At 35.6% G+C, this 23,110-nt stretch overlaps 1 protein-coding gene and 1 long non-coding RNA gene across 8 annotated transcripts in view; one reads left to right on the top strand and one right to left on the bottom strand.

The window, feature by feature from the left end:
- Positions 1-23,110, top strand: part of LanB1 (laminin subunit beta-1) — a 503,856-nt gene that overhangs the window by 105,774 nt on the left and 374,972 nt on the right. For 4 of the 7 annotated variants that reach the window (XM_090369708.1, XM_090369712.1, XM_090369711.1 and 1 more), the window contains one exon: positions 7,850-8,737. The exons of 1 other annotated variant lie outside the window; for it this stretch is intronic. In XM_090369708.1, the coding sequence (XP_090225834.1) occupies positions 7,850-8,737 (888 nt within the window). Of the gene's footprint in view, positions 1-7,849; positions 8,738-20,062; positions 20,120-23,110 lie in introns of all 7 variants that reach the window. 2 more of the 7 variants (XM_090369709.1, XM_090369713.1) reach the window with 2 other exon arrangements.
- LOC150088911 (uncharacterized) overlaps positions 8,619-23,110 on the bottom strand; it is a 230,943-nt gene continuing 216,451 nt past the window's right edge. The window contains exon 3 of the long non-coding RNA XR_016546746.1: positions 8,619-8,734. This is a non-coding gene — a long non-coding RNA (uncharacterized LOC150088911). The remainder of the gene's footprint in view (positions 8,735-23,110) is intronic.

Raw genomic sequence — 23,110 nt, 5'->3', positions numbered from 1 at the left:
GCTTATGCAGCATCATCCAAAAACAAAACACACTTCCCATTTTACCTATTCATTTGCTCCAAACGCTTGTCCAGTTTTTCCTTGAATTTATTTAAGCTATCAACTACTCACTGGTTAAAGCCAATTTCCGCATATCTAATCTGCAACTGACTTTCCTCAATTTGACTTTATACCCCCTCAAGTAAGTAATCTGAGCATGAGGAAGAATCCCATCAGTATTGAGCTTGCTCAAACCATTCAAAGCTTTATACAACTCAATCAGATCACTTTGAAGGTGCCTAGTCTCTAGATGCTGCAATTTGCAGAACTTAAGGTTTTCTTGATAAGAGCAACCCTTTGTACCCCTCACCAATCTCACTGCCCTTCTCTGTGCTCATTCCAACAGCTCTAATCCTTCATAAAATGAGGCCTACAGACCTGTACTCATTACTCAAGGTGTGGCCTAACCACTGCTTTATACAATGGGATAATCATCTCCTTATCCCTGATAGCAAAATTTCTATATATCATTGACAAGACCCCATGAGCTGCTCTGGCAGCCTCTCTGCACTGCTTAGAAAACTTCATATCTGGCTGCACAATTACCCCCAGACCTTTTTCATTCTCCACTACCCTGAGTGTAGTCCCACACATTTGGTACATTACTCTGGGGTTACTGCTACCCATATGCAGTACTTTGCATTTGTCAATGTTAAACTTCCGTTGTCACATCTCGGCCTATCTGCCCAACTTTTCAAGATCCTGCAGTAGTGTACTGTCATTAACAACTCTACCAACCTTCATATCATCTGCTAACTTGGACATTAAGCCTGATATACTTTTGTTAATATCATTGATAAATAAAGAAGACAACAATGGGTGCAATACCGAACTCTGGGGACTCCACTAATAATATTAGTCCACGGAGAGCAGTGTCTATTGAATTGTCCTATGTGCAACAGTATCAAAAACTTTCCTGAAATCCAAGTATATGATATCAAAATTATTTTTTGCATCCAGTTCCTTTGTGACCACATCTTAGTATCTATTCAAACTGATAAGACAAGATTTTCCCTTAACGAACCATGCTGTGTTTGAACACTAACTGCAGTTTTGTCTAGATGATCCTGCAGTACTTTAACCAGTGACTATATTATTTTCCCTGGAACAGAAGTTAAACTAACAAGTCTGTAATTTCTAGTGTAACAAAGGGGGATCAAAGGATGCAATTCCTTTGATTCCCCTTTGTGAATTGGGGATACATTTGCACATCTCTAGTCCTTGGGGACCTCTCCTGAATCCAAAAATTCTCTCATAATTATGGATAAGAGTTTGCTTGCTTACTTTGCTGCTTCCTTTAACATAACTGGATAGACCCATCTGCCTCAGGTGCCTTTCTTATGTTTAACTTTGACAATTTCTCCTCCACTTTGCTCTCAGTTATTACAAAATCATTTAGCTCCCTGTTAGAGTTTGGTAAGCTTCTAGCCTCCACTTCCCTACAGAATTCCTCTTGTGTGAATGTAGATGCAAAATACTCATTCAGTTTTCCAGCTACCTAAGCAGGATAATCAACAGTCGAACCATCGATATCAAGTGGACTAATCTGATTCATCCCAATCCTTTGAGGGCATCCACCCTGCTCTTCAAGCTCTCATAAAGGCCCATAACAATGCTGAGTTGGCACGTAACATCCTTACACTCATTACATTTGAGTACACACAAAGACATCCCCCTTTGTAATATCATGTCCTATTCCTGATAGCTCTGTAGAAACATCAGACAAGCAGAACATTTGTTAAGGCTGGGATTCAGAGGACAACTACTCCTGTCAGTTTTCCTCCAAGCCATAGCATTCCCAATACTTTGATCCTTTTGCTTTGCTTTGCTGCTCTGGTCTTAGGCATGATTTCGGTTCAAATTCAGTATAATTAAAAATACTAAGCTAAACTTATATCCTAATGCAGTAATAACACTATGCACTGGTTATGCTATGAAGTTTACATTATTGAATATATGTATTTCAATATTTGAAAATGGTGATATCAAAAGTTATATGTATTATGCTTTAATGTAATGTTTGTAAATTCTAAATAGTTATAATAGATAATAAATTTAACTGTCTGTCACAAACTTTCGTGATTTGAACCCTTGAGCTTCCTATTTGCGATACTATGTCTATGCCAAATCACCAATACTAAAAGCTCTTTGAATATTAATGTTGTACACTATGGACTACACGATAAAGTTAAGTTATTAAAACACATATGTAGTGCTATAAATTATACTTTATAAGCCTCTTCTAATACTGATTACACTACTACAAGCTACATAGACACCTCCAGTATTTGTTATATCAAAATCTCAATACTAGAGCAATGCCGGCAAAATTTGAACTTTCCTATTAATATAACACAATGCTGGCAGGAGTTGACTTTGGTGTTTTAAGCAATTACAAAGGCCAAGTAAAGAACAAATGCACCAAATTAATCAGGAAATCAGAAACAAATACTACGCTACTAATTTTAAAGCAAAAGTTAGAGAAAAACAATAATTTCAAATCAATAAATAAAATTTTACTTAGGAACTTCTGAAAAAGCATGTACTCCGTATGACTTTTATGACTTACAATGAAATTTCCACAATTAAGTCTAATGCTCAGTTTGGGTGAATGGCCAACCAGAGAACTTTGTTAATTTAAATTTTCTGTTTATACTCCAGCATGACAACCAAGTCAGTAGAGTTTACAATAAATCGTCAATACAAATATTTATCGTATTTAGTAGTCACGGCTTGAACCCCAGTCCACTCAAGGAACACGTGCTATGCACTCTCGGTCCTGACCACTTGGCTACATCAGGCCTTTTCTGGGCAGTTTGCTGTATTCACTAATTTTTCTAAAAATAATTGTAAAATGGACAGTGCCTCATAATGGGTTGCTGAATTTTGGAGGTTAAGCTGTTTTAGACTTAATGTTACTTCTGTTTTATTCTGTATCATTTTATTGCAAATGTCTTATTCACAGCCGTTAATTAGATTTAAGACATATCTATATTATATATCTTAACTATATAAAGGATATTTCAATTAAAAGGCACTGAGATCTATCTCACTTTGTCCTCTGGACCATTTTTTTCACATTTAGAGTGCAATTTTTGAATTTGATGTTAAAGTTGAGCTAAATATTACATTTAAATTTTACGATTTCTAAATTAAAATTTTTCCCAATTAAAGGCTTTTTTCTCAGTGAAAAAATTGCTTCACACCCTCAGTTTAGTCTAAAAATGTCACTACTGTACTTCTGAAACAAACATAAACTGATTTTATTTCAAGGGGAAAAAAAATAATAACAACAGTTATATATGAAATTCACTCTTCAGTGTTTGTTTAGCTGTGTGAAACAGTTAACCGTAGATGGCAGTTTGAATTATGTTTCTTCATTCTTGCTACAACGGCTGTTTTTATTCAACTAAAATCAGTTTACTTTCATTTCAGAAGTTTACTGATTATGTTTTTACACTAAACTGAGGACAGAATAGACTTTCTGAATGAGAAAAATGTAGTTGATTAGACCAAATTTTAATTTAGAAATTTTAAAATTTAAACAGTGTAAGTTTTTCATCAAATCAAAAATTTCAGTGCAAATATGACAAAATCTAAATATAATACAAATAGACAAAATCTAAAAATAAGTGAGTAGACCCAGTACCTTTTAATTGAAACACCCTGTATACATCTTAATACTTAACTAATAGAGCATCTTAATAATATATACGAGGTGTGGCAATAAAGTTCCTGGACTGGAGCAATAAAAAGAACAAAAAGTGAAGGAGCTCAAAAATGGTTTTATTTTTATTCAAAGTAATCGTCACCTAATTGAATGCACTTATTACTCTTTCTAAAAGTTTCTGAAAAGAGTCAGTGAAGGCATCCAAAGAGATGGTTCAGATATTGCTTTAACTTGGGAAAGAGTAAGTCCACTTGGTGCTAGAGCAGGAAAGTAGTGGATGATTGATCTGTACAATGCCTTGTTTCATCAGAAATGTCTTCACAACAAGGGCAGAATGGGTCAAGGTGTTGCAGTTGCAACAAGAACCAGCTACCTTTCTCTTGAAATTGCAGCCTCACCCGGGACGTACACTTCGGTAGTCTTTGAAGCGCCTATACATAAAATGCAGAGTCCAGTTTCTCCCCTTCAGATATATATTCCTTGTGAATCACACCCTGTTTATTAAAAAACATGATTAGCATTGTCTTGATCCTGGACCTTTGTAAATAAAACTTTTTGGGCCTTGGTGAAGAAGTCCACTGCATGCTTTGACACTGTCACTGGATTATACTGAAACACCCAACACTCATCTCTTGTAATACCACAGTCGAGGAAATTAGGATTGTGTTCACAAGTCTGGATGAAGTTTTCTCACGATAACACTTTTCCTTGTTTCTGTGCGTCCATGATGCTGTTCAGCACAAATTTTGCACAGACCTTCCTTTTTTTCCTAAATCTTCATGCAGAATTTGATGAATCATTTCCTTATTCATATCCAACTCATCAGCCATCATGCTGATGATCAAATGACAATCTCTTGCCACAATTTCCCAAAATTTTGCAACTCTGTCCTCGTTTTGAGAGGTTGATGTATACCCATTTCTCGGGTCATCGCGAACACCCTAACTTCTGTTTTTGAATTGCTTATAACATTCATACACGCTAGTAAGACTTAATGTTTCATCAGCATAAACAGTTTTAACACTTCATTCCTTTCTGTTTCAGATTTTCCCAGTTTAAAGCAAAATTTGCTATTCACTTATTGCTCCATTGCAAAATTGCCATATGAAACATTAACACTACTAATGAAACTGGTTATCACTTGCAGCCTGTCAGCCTACTGGACCGTCTTTCCACCACCATCCGTTGGAGGAAGTTTGAACTACAACATACTACTTATTTTCAAACTCATTGTGCATGACTGCAACAGCACTATCGAAGAACTTGATTGCTGCACTTCGTACATTATCATGTAACATGGACAAGAAATTATAACCCCGAAAAGCTTTAGTACAAACATTAACCCTCTTATTTCATATACTGGATGGCTACAATTAAAATATTCTTTTTAGCACTGTCTGGAGTGCAGTTGAGTGGAGGGAATGCAGTCAAATATGTTAGGCATGTTCTTTGGAAGATGTGGAAGAGAATTGTATGAGAAACAAAATTAGTTCCAAAAATCACAACCAGGGAAAAAGTTTTTCCTTGGATGATTAACCTGTTACATGATCTCTGTGGCTGTGCCTACTGCACTTGAAGAAAATGCCATTATTTAACGGCATTATTGAAAACATGCAATATATGGTGTGACTGTTATCAAGAACATTGGCATGATATTACCAGTATGGTATTTCCTGTTCTGAGTGGCAATATTGAATTTGTCGACCATTGTGGCATAGCAAAATCTCAAATCAAGTAACAGCATGGTTGACTGCAGAGTGTAACATATCAGGGCTAATATTTCGTATGTGCCATGGGATGCTATCCTTCAGGGCTGCTAGGTCAAGAATGTTGCCATGATACACATTGTCTTTCAGGTAACCTCAGAGCCAAAAGACACAGAAATATGGGCAAGTGATTGGCACAGCCACACTTTTGGAAATGAGTGGTTGATTTCCCCTTCAAGTAGCTATAATGCTGTTGCAGCAAGTCTTGTACAGATCTTCTGATATGTGTAGGTGCTCCATCTTGCATAAAAACCTGTTTCCAGGCATCTTTGTTATTGAAATTATGGAATGACAATGGTCACTAACGTGTCTTGGCACTGTTGGATGGTAACTTAATACATTGTAGGTCGAATAAGACAGTTTTTTTTAAAAAAAGAATACACCGATATGAAGGTAGCCACAAAACTGTATCATACAATGACCTTAGGGACATGTATGTGATTTCCTGTATTGCACAGGGTGGGCCAAATCCTGCAGTTTTGCTGTTCACAGCAGTGTTGGGTAATAAGTGAATGACTAGATTCAGTGACTTGAATTATCCAGCAGAATGAATGACTGAATTCATAAATAATCTAATGACTGGGGACATTGTGGCACTAAGACGGTTAGGTGACTAACCCTCTTAGTGCCACATCATTAGTATATCATCCCAAACTTCAAAATCTACAAACAGGTCCAGTTTGATTTGGCAATAATTTGATTCTACTTTGGAAATCTTGTTCAAATAGAAAAATCATATTTTCAGTTTGAACGTGTGTGTGTGTGTGTGTGTGTGTGTCTGAATAGTTTGGGTTATGTAGTGCCAATAAGTTTGGGTCATATATACATGATGTCCCATAAGTCTGCTTCTATAGAACAAGTTGGTTATTTGACAGAATGCCAAAAGTGAAAGAGGTAAAGTTGCTTCAAATCACAAATTTCTAATCTAAAGTGCCAGAAATTTTTACCTATTTACCTAATTTTTAGCTATTGTGCTACCTGTTTGCCATATCAATAATAGAAGTTGCTGGTGATGTTTCAAATTTGATTTGATGGCAAAAAAGGGATATATTTTCAGAGTTGGGTGAAGCTGTAAGACTAAACCATTTTGTTTTATTGAACTTGTATAGAAATAATTTTTCAGCATGTCCAACAGTAGCAAAGTGTTGCACTTTTACAAATCCATACTGTGAAACACTGCACAGTTTTGTACAGTACTGTCTTGTTTGTCACACTGAAACATTATATTTTTATGTGGCATAATGGCTCATCCTGCATAAAAAAATTTCAGCATTTAAGATTGTAAACCCACAATTAGCAACAACTTCTCTGTCTTTCACTTTTCTGCATTTCGTTAAATAATCAACTTCTCTTATGGAAGTGGATTTATTTACACCTTGTACATATGTGAATAGATACAGGATCTACCATATTTACAGGGTGAGTATACAAGGTGTACAATTCTACTTGAGACTAGAAAATTCATTTTCCAGTTTCAAGTAGAATGATACTTTTTTGACATATTTATTAATTGCTAAACTTATGTAAACTTATAATGAAATTTCATGAAGTTTTAATTTCATGGATTTGGAGTTGCTTAATTATCAAAGGAGTTAGGATATATATTCTTAACTTTGCAATGCTGTTAAGCTTTGCAAAGTTAAAAATACAGATAATTTAATATTCATTTTAGTATTGGAATAATTTTTAAAATTTTTATTTTCAGGGAGTTAATGAAGCAAAAGTGCATTGCAAAAATTGCTATAGAAGTTTTCAAATTTGTTATATTATTTATTAGATACCTTTATATCATTTTGATATTTTGCAATTAAAAGTTAGTTTTCTTAACATTCAAACATTTTGAATCATGCTCACTTTTATAATGGCACCTCTTTGTATCACTCTTCCTGATTGGTTGACTTACCACTTACAAGCTTATTTATTTATGGACTCTTTATGTTATTGTAATTGAAATTATATGTTAGTGTTATTGGTGGTGGGAAAAATGGCATCACTAAAATATAACATCCATGAATTTTGGAAAAGCTAATTGTTGGCTAATAAGTAACTTTATCACTGTATCTGCATTTATGTAAAATTGTTTGAGAAGTAGTCTTTCTGCTTCAAGCTTTCAGATTTTCCAAAATTAAGTTTGCTACACTCACCAGATAACATCTTTGCTTTTAATTACATTTATTATAATGGTGAAAGGGAGCATATGCACAGCTATACATGAATTGTAAGTCTAAAAGTAAGAACACTATTCAATGCTTAATAGAAAAGGATGAAGTGGTATTGCTGATAATCAACATGAGAGCACTAACATTCACAGGGCTTAATTTACTCACCTAGAAAATTAAATAAAATGGCAAGATTCTCTATTTCACTCTTCAAGCAGATCCTGGAGTACCACTTGCTGATGAAAGATCTGGAGTAGAGGTGCGGCGTGAATCTTATTTTGAGCGAAAGAGGTCAGATGATTCTGAACATGGACGGAATCCTTTTGATTGGACTGCTAGCAGACATAACTACACATGGGGACAAAAGCTTCCAGGAGGTGGTCATCATAAAGGTCAAGCATCTTATAGTAGGCAGATAAGCTACAGCAAAAGTGGATCAGATAATGCTTATAGTAGGATGTCTGTTGAAGTATCCAGAGAAAGGAGCCACATTTCTTCGAGTGAACAGGAATCTTATGGTCAAGATGGGATGGCAGGAATTAATGAAAAATTTACTTCTAGTTCATCAGAAACAGGTTGGAGAGTACCAGGTGGGACAACGCTTTCTCATCACACCCATTCCAGAACTGATCGTGGAGATGCTGTTTCATTAAGTCGCCATTCTGATCGTATTTCTTCCTCTCATGGAAGCAGTGATGGGATTAGAACTGGAGGTAAAACTAGTGTTAGTGCAAGACATAAGATAAAAAGTCCACCCCATTCTGTAATTGGCACTTCAAGACGGTCACATGAAATCGGACTTGAAGAAGATGATAGCAGTAATTTGGATGCTGATGATCTCTTTTCTTCTGTCAGTTATCCACAGTCATATAGAAGATCTTCTGTGACCTCAAGAAGGCAGTATACACATTATGGTCATCAAACAGTATATTATAATCGAACTCTTGGATCTAGATACAACATAACATCATATAGAAGATTTTATAATGGCTCTGTATATGGAGGTGGTGGATCATCTTACAAATCTTCTACAAATGGCACATTAGTTACAGGTCACGGAAGATTTGAAGTACCCGAAGAAACACATCCACTTGGACGAACTGGTAGGATTTAGATTTAAAGAGATAATAAATAATTAAATATATATTATAATATTGATCAATTTTTTAGCATTATTAAAACATTGTGCAGTATTTACCATTATAAATTTATAATGAATCCATTAAAAATTAATAATTTTTCATGGATTATGGAAATTTTCAATAAATATGTTTTATATCATTAAATTTTATCCACTCATAAAATTTATTTATTTATTGTGATATTTTTGAACATTGAAGTCTTTGAAATAGTGTGCCACTACAAATGAAAATTTTGCTTAAATTATTGCAGTTTGGAATGCATTAGAAATCGGAATCTGTAAATGCATTTTCAGGTTTTTCATAAGGCTTTGTCCTAGGTTATACTACTTAGAAAGGATTACTAGTCACTGTGGACAAGATAGCCATTGAGCAGATATATCAACCTTTAATGTTTGATTTTTGATTATCTTTAGTTCATTTCATATGCTGATAGCTCATTTTGATACTTTTATAGTATATTTCATATATTGGCAGAGTAATAAGCATTGAACACTTTCTGATTTTGGTCTTTGACACTGTAAGATTTTGAGAGTGTTATTCACTGACTGTATCCTTTATAAAGTCTCACAGAAAGAAATCAGGTGGTAGCTAAGTCCTGAAAACGGCTACAGTAGAACTTAGAGCTAACTGACAAAGTCAGTTAGCTCTAAGTTCTATGCAGTAATTCTTAGAATACCTCCCCTCCCTTCCAAATCATGTTTGCAGCATGTTAGCTACTTGAGGTTCTGAAACGGTGTAAAATTGCAGTTACTTAATAGAAACAAATGATTCAGTGATGTGATAGCATGATAGTCCTTTAGACATATTTGTTTGGTAATGCATGTTCTAATTCATAGATAACATATAAGTTCTCTAATCCCTGGATATATTGATAGTATAGTAATACCCCCAAAAAACATTTATAAAACATTAAATCATTTTAATTTAATTACTACTACTATTAATAATGATATTAGTTTATTCTTCTCAATAGGAAAGAATGATAAACTAATATCAATATTAGTGTTGGTATTCCAAAAGTTTATGGAAATCTTCCCAGAACAGCATTTTGGCAGAAGGGAATAAGTGCATTTGAGTATTGTAACATTAATATTCCTATTAAGTTATAATCATCATAAATGCAGGGTTAGCCTCATTGCAGAACCCAGAACTTTTCTAATAACTCTTTGATTAATGTGTGAGATGACATGAAAGTTGGTGGCAACATACTTTAGGTTATGTAAAACAAACCTGCCTTGCTTAGTTAAGTGACATTGGTTGATGTTGTGATTGATCCAGATTGACATTGGATTGATCCAGATATACACATTTTCTGTGGAGTAAATTAAAGGGACAGGTGTACTGAAATAAACCTCACAGTATAAGCAGACTGAAAGCAAACATTTGCAAGGAAATTGAATCCATCATAGAGGACACATTACAGTGAACATTTATGAGGTATGGCTGTTAAATATAGGCGCCTCCGTAGCCAGGTGGGAAGGAGCAGCAGTGCGTAGCACACGCTTCTTGATTAGACCGGGGTTCGAGCCCGTCACCACCAAATACGGAGGATGCGGAAAGGTTAAGGAATGACCACCGCATATCCTGGAGCAATATGGCCTTAGTTGCTAATGCTCCTAAAAACCAAACAACAACAAACAACAAACAACAGCTGTTAAATAAAGAGACCGCACATGCAGCTATGACACATCAAGTTCCTCCTGTGGATCAAAGGCTCAGCAGTTGATCTTGTTGACCTCTCATTCCAACATGCTCATTCACTTGGTAGTCAGCCAAGTTTTCATTACCTTGTGTTTATCATTTCCAGAAGTTTTCCAGAAAAATGACAGACAAAAGAATTGAACATTGAATAAACCTCATATTTTAAACAAAACTAAAGAAAGCACCTACTGAAAGTTATGAGTTGTTATGGGGAAGATACTACGTCAAGAGCTTGCGTGGTTGAATGGCATAACAGATTTATAGAAGAGAGAATGTGAAACACTATGAATGACCAGGCTGTGCCGTATCCATGAAAGCTGTGCACCAGGTAAGGACATAGGACATTTATTAGAAGTTATCATCATTAACCATTAGAATGGTTGCATCAGAACTCAATATGGACAAAGAAATGGCTAAACAAAATTTTAACTGAAAATTTAGGCATGAGAAAAGTGTGTGTCAAGGTGCAAAAATTTTGAATGAAAATCAAAGAATGAGAATGTTTGTGGAGATGTTTTGAAAAAAAGTTGAAGATCCAGACTGAGTACTGTAATTAGTTTCAATGAAAGTTGGTTGTTTAAGTATGATCCAGAAATTAAAAGACAGTAAATGCAATGTAAGACAAAACAATTCCCAAACCAAAAATGAAAACCATTCTTCCTGTTTTCTTAAAGGAATTATTATGGCTGAATACATCATACCAAATCAGACTGTCACTCAAACATACTAAATTGAAGTTCTGACAAGGCTGCATGAAGAAATTCTAAGGAAGAGACCTGAATTGTGGAAGTACAGTCTTAATGGATGTTCCATTAAGACAGTGTGCTCCAGCACACAATACTCTCTTTGCCAGTTTTTGGCCAAAAAAACCCAAAACAAATCCCTGTGTGTGAACATGCTTCCTACTAGTGTTTCCAAATTTCCGACAGATATTAATCTTCAGGATTCGGGAGCGAAAAATCAGAAAATTCCCAGGAATTCTCGAGAATTCCCAAATCATAAGTTATTCTATATTTTTTATACCATTTTATTTACATGATTTTAAATGATGAGTGACCATAATAATAAACAGTGAATCATTTTTCTGTGATACAGTATGTTTATAAAAGTTTCAGAGGTTTTCTGTAAAAAAACAAACAAACACACAAACAAAAAAGATATAATAAATGCATGCTTTATTATTATTATGAACCAATATATTATGACAAGATTATATATTTCAATAACATATAAAAGTGATCTCTACTTGATATAGACATTTGATTATAGAAGACATTAAAAGAAGGGAACATTAACACAAAATAAATGTGAAATAAAAATCATTTAAAAAAATTGAAAGATAATACCACAAATATTTAAAAGTTATCATTCTTAAAATGAAATTTTAAAACGCACAAAGCATTGATTGCCCTATCCGATAATCTTGATCTTTGTTTCGTGACAAATATTCCAGACATAGAAAAATTTCTTTCATTTTGCATTGACGTTGGTCAGATTGACCGTAATTTAATCATGTACCCTAACACCCATCTTCAAGTTGGGTGTTAGGGTACATGTTGCTTCATATAAACTCATTTCCTTTTTTAACGATGAAACCATTTTGTCCGCTTGCCCTGATTTTGGTTTTGCTGTTGAAATCAATATTGCTTTTGCTAATTCAGATTTTAGATCAATTTCTGATTTCATGTCGGAGTATTCCACAACAACATTCACATCTTCTTCTCTTTGCATTTCTTTTGTTAAAGCACATTTTCCTTTAAAAAGTCTTTCCATTAATGATTTTGCCAATTGAGCTATTTCATTCTTGTTTGCCAAAGCAAAAAAGTTGTCCCTTTCCACATCGTATAAACAACTAACATTGCTTAAATATTTAATGAGGGATACTAGATCTTTATTTCTGTATTTAAGCAATTCATTTCTAATTTCTTTTAAAAGCATACTGCTCAAAGCAGAATTCTGTTTTTCCAAATTACTAAAAAGAAACTTAAAAATTTCTTCACTTGTTAGAAGATTTGCATTATGATTACTTAATACCTCAACTGCTAATTGAACAGGTTTTAAGCAATTTAACATATCTCTCACAATTTCATAATATTCCTGTTTCCATAAGTGACCGAACTTCAGCTGTCGTAAAACAATTTTTACCAGATTTAGGGTCTTTAAAAATCTTTCGATCATTCTTTCTTATGTGTTCCAGTGTGTTTTACAGTCCAAAATGACTTGTAGTTCCATTTTTTCACTCTTGATTATTTCCTGCTGCAAAAGGGAATTCCTTGCTGGAAAATATTTAAACAGTTTTACAATTGAAAAAGGTTGTTTGAGCATGGGTAATGCATCTCCATCATTTCTACTACCCAGGCAGTATGCATGCATTGTTTTATTATATCTCATATTGTGAATACCTTCACAACAAGTTGCCTAGGTATTGCATTATTTCGAATAAGTAACACTTCGCTGGTAGAGAAGACTACTGTTACTTATTCTCAGATGGGCACCACCACCCAGACAGCACCGTTTCGAAGCTGGTTGGCTTCATCGTCGGTGGGTGGGTGGGCAGGTACCCTGTTGCAATAGTGACAACCCAGTTATGAAGTATAACTCTACAATATGAGAGATGCTTGATGGTTAGCATGGTTTAATCTAAATATATTTCTTGATGAAATGTCAAAGGGTATGAAAAGGCTGGTTAAGCATGGGTAATGCATCTCCATCATTTCTACTACCCAGGTAGTATGCATTCATTGTTTTATTATATCTTCTTTTTCATACTCTTTGGCATTTTGTCAAGAAATATATTTAGATTAAACCATCAAGCATCTCTCATATTGTGGAGTTATACTTCATAACTGAGTTGTCATTATTGCAACAGGGTACCTGCCCACCCACCAATGATGAAGCCAACCAGCTTCAAAATAGTGCTGTCAGGGGGTGCTTTATGCTGCCCGGAGTTTCCGAGAATAGATAACAACACTCTTCCCCAATTGGGAAAGCGTTGTTTATTCGACAAGTCTATGAGTTTTTGAGTGGTGCGAGTTGGAGGAGTTAGTCCCTTTCATTCTACACCATTTCTTTCCTTCTTTCTCTCCTACTATAACTTTCCCTCTATGTTTTTGTTTTTCTAAGTCTAATAGGAACAAGTGGATAGTAGAGTTATTATCCCACACATATACAACCAGCTTCAAAACATGCTGTCTGGCTGGTGATGCCCATCTCGGAATAAGTAACAGTAGTCTTCTCTACCAGAGAAGCATTACTTATTCAAAGTAGTGCAATACCTAGGCAACTTGTTGTGAAGGTATTCACAATATGAGATAGAATAAAATGATGCATGCCTACTACCTGGGTAGTAGAAATGATGGAGATGTATTACCGATGCTTAAACAGCCTTTTTCATACTCTTTGACATCATCAAGAAATATATTCAGTTTTACAATTTTTCTTATAATAAAAATTGTTGGGGACATCATCTTGCCTATATCATGCTGATTGGTTCTGGCTACGTTATCTGAATCAGAGTCATTGCTTTCATCTTTCTCGTATTCAGAACCTGCATCGTATTTGCTTCCACTGCTGCTTGCTTTTTGATGTAAAACACTTTCATTACAGCAAGGTGAAGTGCATGGTTGTAACATAACTGCTGCGTCATCACTAATTATTGCAACGACATCTGCTTCAAGTTTTAATTCAAAGGTTTCTAATCTTTCCTGAAGTAAAGATAACACTTTTTCTACAGGACAGTTCCCATGAACTCTTATTAAACCAAGATTCAGTGATGTCTCATTGTAATATACATGAACGTTCATGTATCTTTGATTCCTACAACTGGTCCATTCATGTTGTTGTTGTTGTTGTTATTTGGTTTTTAGGAGCATTAGCAACTAAGGCCGTATTTCTCCGGGGATATGCGATGGTCATTCCCTGACCTTTCCGCATCCTCCGTATTTGGTGGTCATGGGCTCGAACTCTGGTCTAATCAAGAAGCGTGTGCTACGCACTGCTGCTCCTGCCCACCTGGCTACGGAGGCGCCTTCCATTCATGTATGCAAATGCTCATATTCTTATTTTCACGTTTGAAAGCACCAAATTTCTCGATATACAGTTGTTCTGTTTTACTGTAATAGTTATGTATTAATGCCATAACTGATGATGGACTTTTTGGCAACTGCAGTTGTTTGCTTAAGAAACTTGCCCAAATAAATTCACTCTTTGAGATCATGTTGATAGGTAATCTATCTGCTGCTGCAAGTTTGCTTACCGTTTTTTTCTAAATCTTGTGACTCATGTCCTTTGACATATTGTAAAATTGTGCATTGTTTCTTAGAAGTAGTAGTCATTGGCTCATCAGGATTATTTTCAGAGTTTTTTTGTCCTTTTCATGTCATGAATATGTTCGAGATGCCTACGAAGTCCACTAGTTGATGATGCTTTACATTGCAATGATTTAAAACATATCTGGCAATGAGCTGACTGATTTCCTTTATCTTTCTTAAAATACTTCAAAAATTCTTCATACTCTTTACTCATTATTATGGATATTTAAAAAAAAAAAATTTGATAAATAAGAAATATTAAATTTAGTAGTATTTACAAAGAACTGTAGCCTATAGCGAAAAACATTGAAAAATGCCAGCAAACATCACTGGACAGTATTTGAATAACGTAACATTCAGGTCTCCTAACAAGGTTAACAGCACTACACAGAATCATGTGTCGAAATTGCCAATTTAAGGACTTATATTGTTTCCAAAACTTGTTATTTCTTAGAACACCACTCATAGGATTTGTATAAAGTATACTCTGCATATAAACTTATATTTATTTTATTTGCATGGATGACTCACAGTTAGCTGCAGACAGGGCTATGAACACACTTTTATAACAAGGCAACAGTTACAAGGAGGACTGACTGATTAGATTGCAACCGATTCTCTCCTATGTGCTCCTATCCAATTCCTGGAAATGTCGACCTTAACCTGGTTAAGGTCGACATTTCCTGAAGTCAACCAGAAATGGAAGGCTAAGTTAACCTTACACTCCGGTTCCTTCCGGAAGTGGAAGGGTAAATTAACCTTCCACTCCGCGTATCAGTGTTTCCTGCTCTTGCTTTCGACTTGATGTCAGTGGATTCTTTCAAACCAGTAGCATCTCTATGTTGATTGTTAAGCTTTAATTCTCACAGTAGAATTATAATACTTTTTCCCGATTTCTCGACTGATTTTTCTCGGGATTCGGAAAAACACATATTTCCAGAGAAATGCCGGGTAAGGAATTCCTGCATGGAAACACTACTTCCTACTTACCAAACCTAGCCCCCTGTGACTTTTTTGCCATCCCTAAACTGAAAAGTGTTCTTAAGGGAACCCATTTTCAGTTCACATTCAGCAGACAAAAAATGCTGTGAAGATATTCAAAAAAAAAAAACTGACAGGAGTGTTTTATAAAAGGGCTATAGAAGATGACTTCCAGAAATGTTTCTGTGCTTGGAAGAAATGGATGGAAGTGTGTGCAAGCCCAAGGCAGTCTCATTATTTTGTAGCCACACCTTGTATAAATATAGATTATCTGCTGCAAGACTGCCCAGATATTGATGGCAACCATTTCCAGCATCTCTTGTAATTGGGCAGATTGTCATGATGTCAGTATACATGTATCAATTTTCATGTTATTTCCTGTATTAAAAGAGTTAATATTAACATTTCCAGTTCTGCAGCAAGAGGATTGCCTTGCTGTGTTTTCCCATCCTTCCTTTTTACATTCAGTTATTAGTAATTGGTAAATAGAAAGCACATAGCTGTATATAATGTAAACAGAAAACAGCCCCTAGTGTAATGCCATTAAGGGTTTCTGTACCCGTCATCTGTATTTTTTTTTGTACATCAAATAAAAATCATTTATTTATTTGTAGAATTCAATTAGTATAAAAAAAATGATGCAACTAGTTTGATACTAGAAAATCTTAAAATTTGCATATCAGAGTCAACTACAAGATTCATTTTTAATGAAATACAAGGTAAGAAAAGTATTACCAATGTCATTATTAATTAAATGGAGGAAAAGAGAAAACATGTATGTTTGATTAGTAATGTCCTCTGCCAGAGTAGTACTCTTGCCATTTGTCATTCATTTGGAGAGGCCTGGAGATTGAGGAAGCCTTCGGATTTTTCAAAGGTTGTAGGATCCTTTTCTTTCAACAAAGCTTTCAGCCAGAACACTATGCACATTGGCCCATGAACACATAGCTATACAGATATAATTCACAACAAAATAATACAGACTGAAGTAGCACAAGAACTGATGCACTATGATTTGAGTAGCTGATGTAAAAATCCTTAAGACAAGAAAAACAATGTGATTAATAACTATTTAGAATCTACATACATAAATGGGAAACCTTTGATCATACAAAGATGAAATTTAGTATGGATAATGTCTAGGCATGTCGAAATGCAAGGCACAAAAAACACTTCAAAAACTGGCACCAAGTTGTAGAGTAGATGTGACAGTGTACTGGTGACACAAACCTCTTGTTTGTGATAGAAACAGATGCAACCATAGTATCAAGCAAACATCAACATGTTACTGCAGATGAAATATTGTGGTAAAGCATTTTTATGGGAAAAAAAAAAAAGTGGTAACACCTTGGTTGCACTTTGGAAGTACTGTCATTTAAAAAATCTACTGCTTTCCCAAATTGGATTACACAAAATGATGATGAAATTCAGAGAAAAAATCACTTTGTTTATAGCTCCCAGCAGAAGATGTTGTCTAATTGCAACAGTTGTTGTTTAGAAAATCGCTGTGGTTGAGTGCCACATGAAATTGTATACCCATGTAGTGTTCATGCAGTGATAAGTAGATATTTCATGGGCAACAGTCAGAAAAGTGCTTTAATTCCTTCTGCAATGGCTTCCTTTTAAGATCTATGTGCTGCACCATTTAACACCATGTAATCTCCAACAGTGAACCTGTTTTGCTCTGCAGTTTTTGGCTAGGATGGTGGTGGCCCATAATTGTGGGGTATGGGAATGTCACCTTCATATGTTATCAGCAGATTTCCTCCCAATTTCCCTTGCATTATTTTTGTTGCAGGTTTACAGAAAATTTCATAAATAGACCATTATTTATGAAGGGGAATAATCACATGTCCAAAAACGTCTACCATTACCAGCAAATTATTGTGCTTCTTACTCTATATAGAAAAGATGTTTTGACACAATTTGTGTGTGTGTGTGTGTGTGTCAGACATCAATTATGTAGGATGGGGCTACACAACATATTGCTTGGCCAGTAAAACAGGTGCTTTGGGCTGCATTTTATAAAGACCAAATAATTTCTTGTCATTTTTCTCCTTTGTGACAGTGTAATAGTTTTGCCACTCTTGTCATTTGGAGAGATCTGGGTTTGAGTGGTAGGACTGTAGTTAGGCAGAATGAGTATATCCCTCCATGCATTATTTTAAGTTTTTCAGTCCACATAACATGCAAATTGGTCCATGAACATGTGCTTGTACAGACATACTACACTGGTGCAGTATTGCTTGTGATCATTGCTATGGCATGAAACAAGCAAATCAAACCAAATCCTGTCTTTTTCCAGTGCTTCTTGACCATCCCACTCTCTGGACCATAATCCTTTAACATCTGCTTATGCAGATATCTCAAAGACAGAGTCTATCAATGCAATATTCAGTTTCTGGCCGATCTGAAGGAAACCATCATGAGGCAGGTTGCCAGCATTCTCTATGATATTCTTTGGAAACAGTTGACTGCTACTACACTCTGTTTGCAGTTCATTTTGCAATGCAAATATTTGTCACATTGAGCAGTTTTATTTTCACAACCTGTATTTTCCTCATGCTATACTGTAACTTGCTCAAATGAATAGTACTGTCTTCTGTTTATTTGGATACAGTGTGAAGTGCACTGTGGTGTCATGTTTTTGATTTTATTATTTTTTTTTATACTGTTGCTACATGGCGAGGCATGGACCCTAAGGTCGCTGAATGTTGCAGGAGGTATGTTCTACCACGTTGCCATGATTTTATCCTGTAGATCTGCGATAATCTGTGGTGGAGGATCAAAACCCTGGATCTTTTGATCCATGTAATCCCAGAGATGTTCTATGGGATTCATATCTGGTTAATTCAGTATCCAAGGTGTCACCTGGAAGTCACTTTTGTGTTCAGCAAACCACTCTCAAACAATACCAGTAATGTGATAAGGTGCATTATCCTGGTCAATCATACTTGTTACCATTCATGAAGAGTCATCATGAAGGGGTGCTCTTGATCAGCCACAATGGATAGGTAGTTTTTAGCAGTCATATTGTGGTCTAGGGGTATGATAGCACCAAGAGATTGCCAGAAAAACGTCACCCATACCAAAACACTGCCATCTGCTTCTGTTGAACCAGCATATTGGAATGATTCCTGTCTGCAGTTTGTCACACCCTCCATCTAACTTCCATACAATATTGTGGGAAACATGATTTGTTGGATAAGGCAACTTTTTTTTTTCTTTTTCTTTTCTTTTTTTTTTTTTACAGTTCCCAATGGTCCAGTGATGCTGTTAGATGTAAATTTTAGTTGTTGGCATTGGATGGCCATAAGCATGGGTACCTTGACTGGGCCCCTACTCCAGTAGCTCATACAAAGGAGGGTGCATTGGATCGTGGTCTTGGAAAGACTACTGGTTGTCCCCTGGTTAATGTCTGTGGTCAGCCTTTCCATTGTTTACTGTCTGTTGGCTTATTCTCATCATTTACTGTCTACAAGTAAATGATGTTCACCTATGTTCCTATGTTCACCACACCAATGGTTGTTGTGGTGAACATAGGAACATAGGTGACCACAACAACCATTGGTGCTTGCTGTTGGCCTGGATACTGCTGCTCTGTCCACTGTCCACCCACTCTTTGAACACCTTAGCTACAGCACTCTGGCCTACAAGATTCACAGTTTCCATAATACTGCAACTATTTAACCAGTGCCCGACAATCGTTTGTTTTTCGAATTCTGCCAGATCACTTCCCTTGCCCATGTCAGTTGAGTACTCTTCGTGTGGACTGCATACCATAAATTTGCAGTATCACATTTACTGGTTTTCACCATGACACATATGCTACCAGGCAGGGAGGAATGACCAATTTCTAAAACGTGGGGGAGGTTATAAAGTTTTTACTGGACAGTGTATATGAGTATTTGAGCACTGCTGTGACAGAATTAGGATTGTGTAAAAAGACTTTATACAGCCGTAGTTTTGAGTGAAGTCTTATCCATTGTGCCTTTTCCATTTTCATTTTGTAGGCTAAGAATGTTAAAAGGACTGTACTTGCCCTAATATTTTTTAAGTGATTAATACTTAAGAAATATCAAGAATCTGTAATATATTAAGACAAAGTTGCTTTTAATTGTGTGGTGGTAGACATTACAGCTTATTTGATATAATATGATTTTATGGCTGCCATTGTATGTGTTGTGTTTTTTCATTTTCCTCTTAATAAAATTATTTTTTAAGGTTACTTAATCTCTCTGTGTGTGTCTCTCTCTTTCCTCCCCTAACTCCCTCTGTCACTCCTGCTATAAAGGATCCCGTCGTAGAGGCGGGCCTCGACGCTCTCAGTCAACTGATGATTCTTCTCACGGTAGTAAATTTAGTTTTGTTAATTTTATATTTTTTTTATCTCTTCTTTAATATTAACATCAAATTAATTTAATGTTTTCACCATCTGTTCATTGATTGTAAAATTAATTTAAAAAGTTGAGTTGTGTAAGTCTGGATAACTAAGTTATAATGATTCAGCTTCTTACTGATGCTTGGCTGCATGTGAGTCATCTTAGTTAAGGAAGTACAGTATTTTACATCATATTACATAACATATTAAACAAGGAATATTTAAAACTATTGAATAGTCATATTCTATTAAAATAATTCAGGTGTTAAGCATAAATTTTTGTTAGCAAAAATAAAAAAGTTTCGTATTGAAGAATAAGATTTTAACCAATTGGTGAATGTGTCAGGAGTCATTTTGACTCACATTTGTTTTTGCAGGGGCTCAGATCTGGTGAGTATGGGCTTGCCACACCCAGGATTCTGAGTTGGATATCATCATTCTTCTCTTTCTTGGTGATTCCCTTCTACTTTTCTCTCTCTCTCTCTCTCTCTCTCTCTCTCTCTCTCTCTCTCTCTCTCTCTCTCTCTCGGGGTAACTGTGAGATTTACGATATGGTCAGACATTAAATTCTCTGAGCATTGTAAACAGGTTGCAAGGAAGGCCTATGATGTCCTATCAGTGATCTATCAAACTTTTGCAAGTAGAGATAGGGACATGATAATCCCATTATATAACGCTTTTGTTAGACTACACTTGGAATACTGTATTCAAGTATGGAGACCGCACCTAAAGAAAGCCATCGAGCTTCTTGAAAGGGTGCAAAGATGGGTGACTCGCCTGGTGAGATTGACAAAAGGGCGTCCTTATGAAGAAAGATTTCAAATATGTGGGTTGCAGAGTTTGGAAACTAGACACCTTAGAGGAGATTTGATTGAGGTGTTTAAGGCTCTGAGAGGCATCAGTAAAATGAATGAGGACGAAATTTTCAAGATTATAAATGATGCTAGAACTAGGGGACATAAATTCAAGTTACGGGGGGAGATGTTTAGATTGGACTGCAGGAAGTTTTATTTTAGCCAGCGAGTTATAAATTACTGGAATAAGTTGCCTACATGGGTGGTAGAGGCTGACATTTGGGGAAATTCAAAGTACATCTGGATAGTACCTTCGGGTGATGTGATGGAAACACATAGGATGATAGGTTTAGTTTCCTTTTCTTTTATTAATTATTAGTTTTTTTTGTTTTTTTTTTATCATTGTTTTGTTCGTTTTTTTTTTTTTTTTTTTTTTGGCTGGTGCAGCATAAGCCATAGGCTTTCTTGCACCATGCAGCCATTACTAATACTAATACTAACTTGGGAATTTTTTTTGGCTGGTACATCATAATCCTCAAGCTTCCTTGCACCATAGGGCTAATAATAATAATAAAAACAGTTTTCTATCTCTAAACTCATTTTATCCATCCAGCAATAACTCACAGTAACTTTATATTCATTAAAGATTTGAAATCTCTGTTATATAGATGAAAATGATTCCATACATTTGTGTATTTTTTGCACACACCTGCTGTTGGGTAAAGTGAAGTTTAGAAAATTATAAATGGAATTGGAGATTATTCTGATTTAAACAAAAACATTCATTAATAAATTACCCATTTGTAATAAGCAAGATTGAACATTATATTACGCGCGCGCGCGCGTGTGTTGAACTGGAATGGCATTGTAGTCTATTTTGAGCCTTAAGTAAGGCATTGTAATTTTAGTTACAAGAATGTTGTACACCTTTATTGACATTAGGAAACTCAACCAAAATGGCTGCCATATTTGAAATTTGGAACGTCTGTAGTTGAGTTGTCCAATTTCTGCATGCCAAAGGGACTATATATATACTCATAGAACTTCATCGGCATCTATGAACTGTGTGGTTTGGCTGTCGTGTTTAAGAAATAGTTATCACCAAAAACCATCTAAGCACTTGCTATCTATAACACCTTAGATGAAAGTCAGCTATTTCTGACTTTTATCTGTTTAGGACTTTGATCTTGGGGAAGGATAGATAGAAAGGGTTTGTCAAATTTTAGCCTTGAATCTTGAAACGAAGAAGTGTGCAAAGATTGTGTAAAAAAACTTGACTCATGAAAGATAACCGAGGTGTGAACAGATTTTCATTGAATATTTGGACAAAATTTAAGCTGAATTTGGACAGAATTTAACTTTCTGGAAGCATATCTCAAGGAAACATGGATTAGCATTAGTAGAGGTATATGATGAAAGAAAGCAAGCAATGATGCAAGAAAGCTGTCGCTCCACTGGTGATATTCTGGCTTATGTTACCCATTTATGGACAAATTCAATGGAAAAGTTTGGTGAAACACAAGCGGTTTCTCTTGACATCTCAAAGGCTTTTGATCATGTTTGGCATAAAGGTTTTATAAACAAGCTTCCATCTTATGGTTTGCCAACTGTTTTTTGTAATTGGTTATCCAGTTTTCTCTCTGACTGCTCACTGAAGGTGATGGTAGATGGCTCTGTGTCTTCTAACTTCTCCACTAATGCTGGTGTTCCCCAAGGTTCAGTCCTTTTCCCCACTATTTTCCTCTTGTGTATTAATGACCTTTTTCCATTGACTGGAAATCTTATCCATAGTTTTGCTGATGATAGCACATTGAATTCCACTTTCCAGTTTGAGAAACCTTGCCCTACTCAATCAGCTTCAACTTCTCGAATATCTGCTACCGATTCCTTATGTGCCGATCTCCAGGTAATTCTCCAGTGGGGCAATGACAACTTAGTTGATTTCAATCCTTCTAAAACTCAGTCCTGTCTTATATCTCGCAAAAAGGATTCTTCTGCTCCTATGCTTATCTTTGGTGACACTCCGATTTCTAAGCAAGATGATATATCTCTTTTGGGGATTACCCTGATTTCTGATCTATCTTGGCACAAGCACATTACAAATATTGCTTCCTCTGCATCTAAAAAACTTGGTTTTCTCTTTCGCTCTCGGCATTACTTTTCTTCC

This window comes from Mastigoproctus giganteus, chromosome 3 (genome assembly GCF_048544385.1).
Source record: "Mastigoproctus giganteus isolate SK-2022 chromosome 3, ASM4854438v1, whole genome shotgun sequence".
NCBI classification, from domain to species: domain Eukaryota; kingdom Metazoa; phylum Arthropoda; class Arachnida; order Uropygi; family Thelyphonidae; genus Mastigoproctus; species Mastigoproctus giganteus.
Note: the sequence above shows the minus strand (reverse complement) of the source record. Positions and strands in the feature narration are given on the sequence as shown.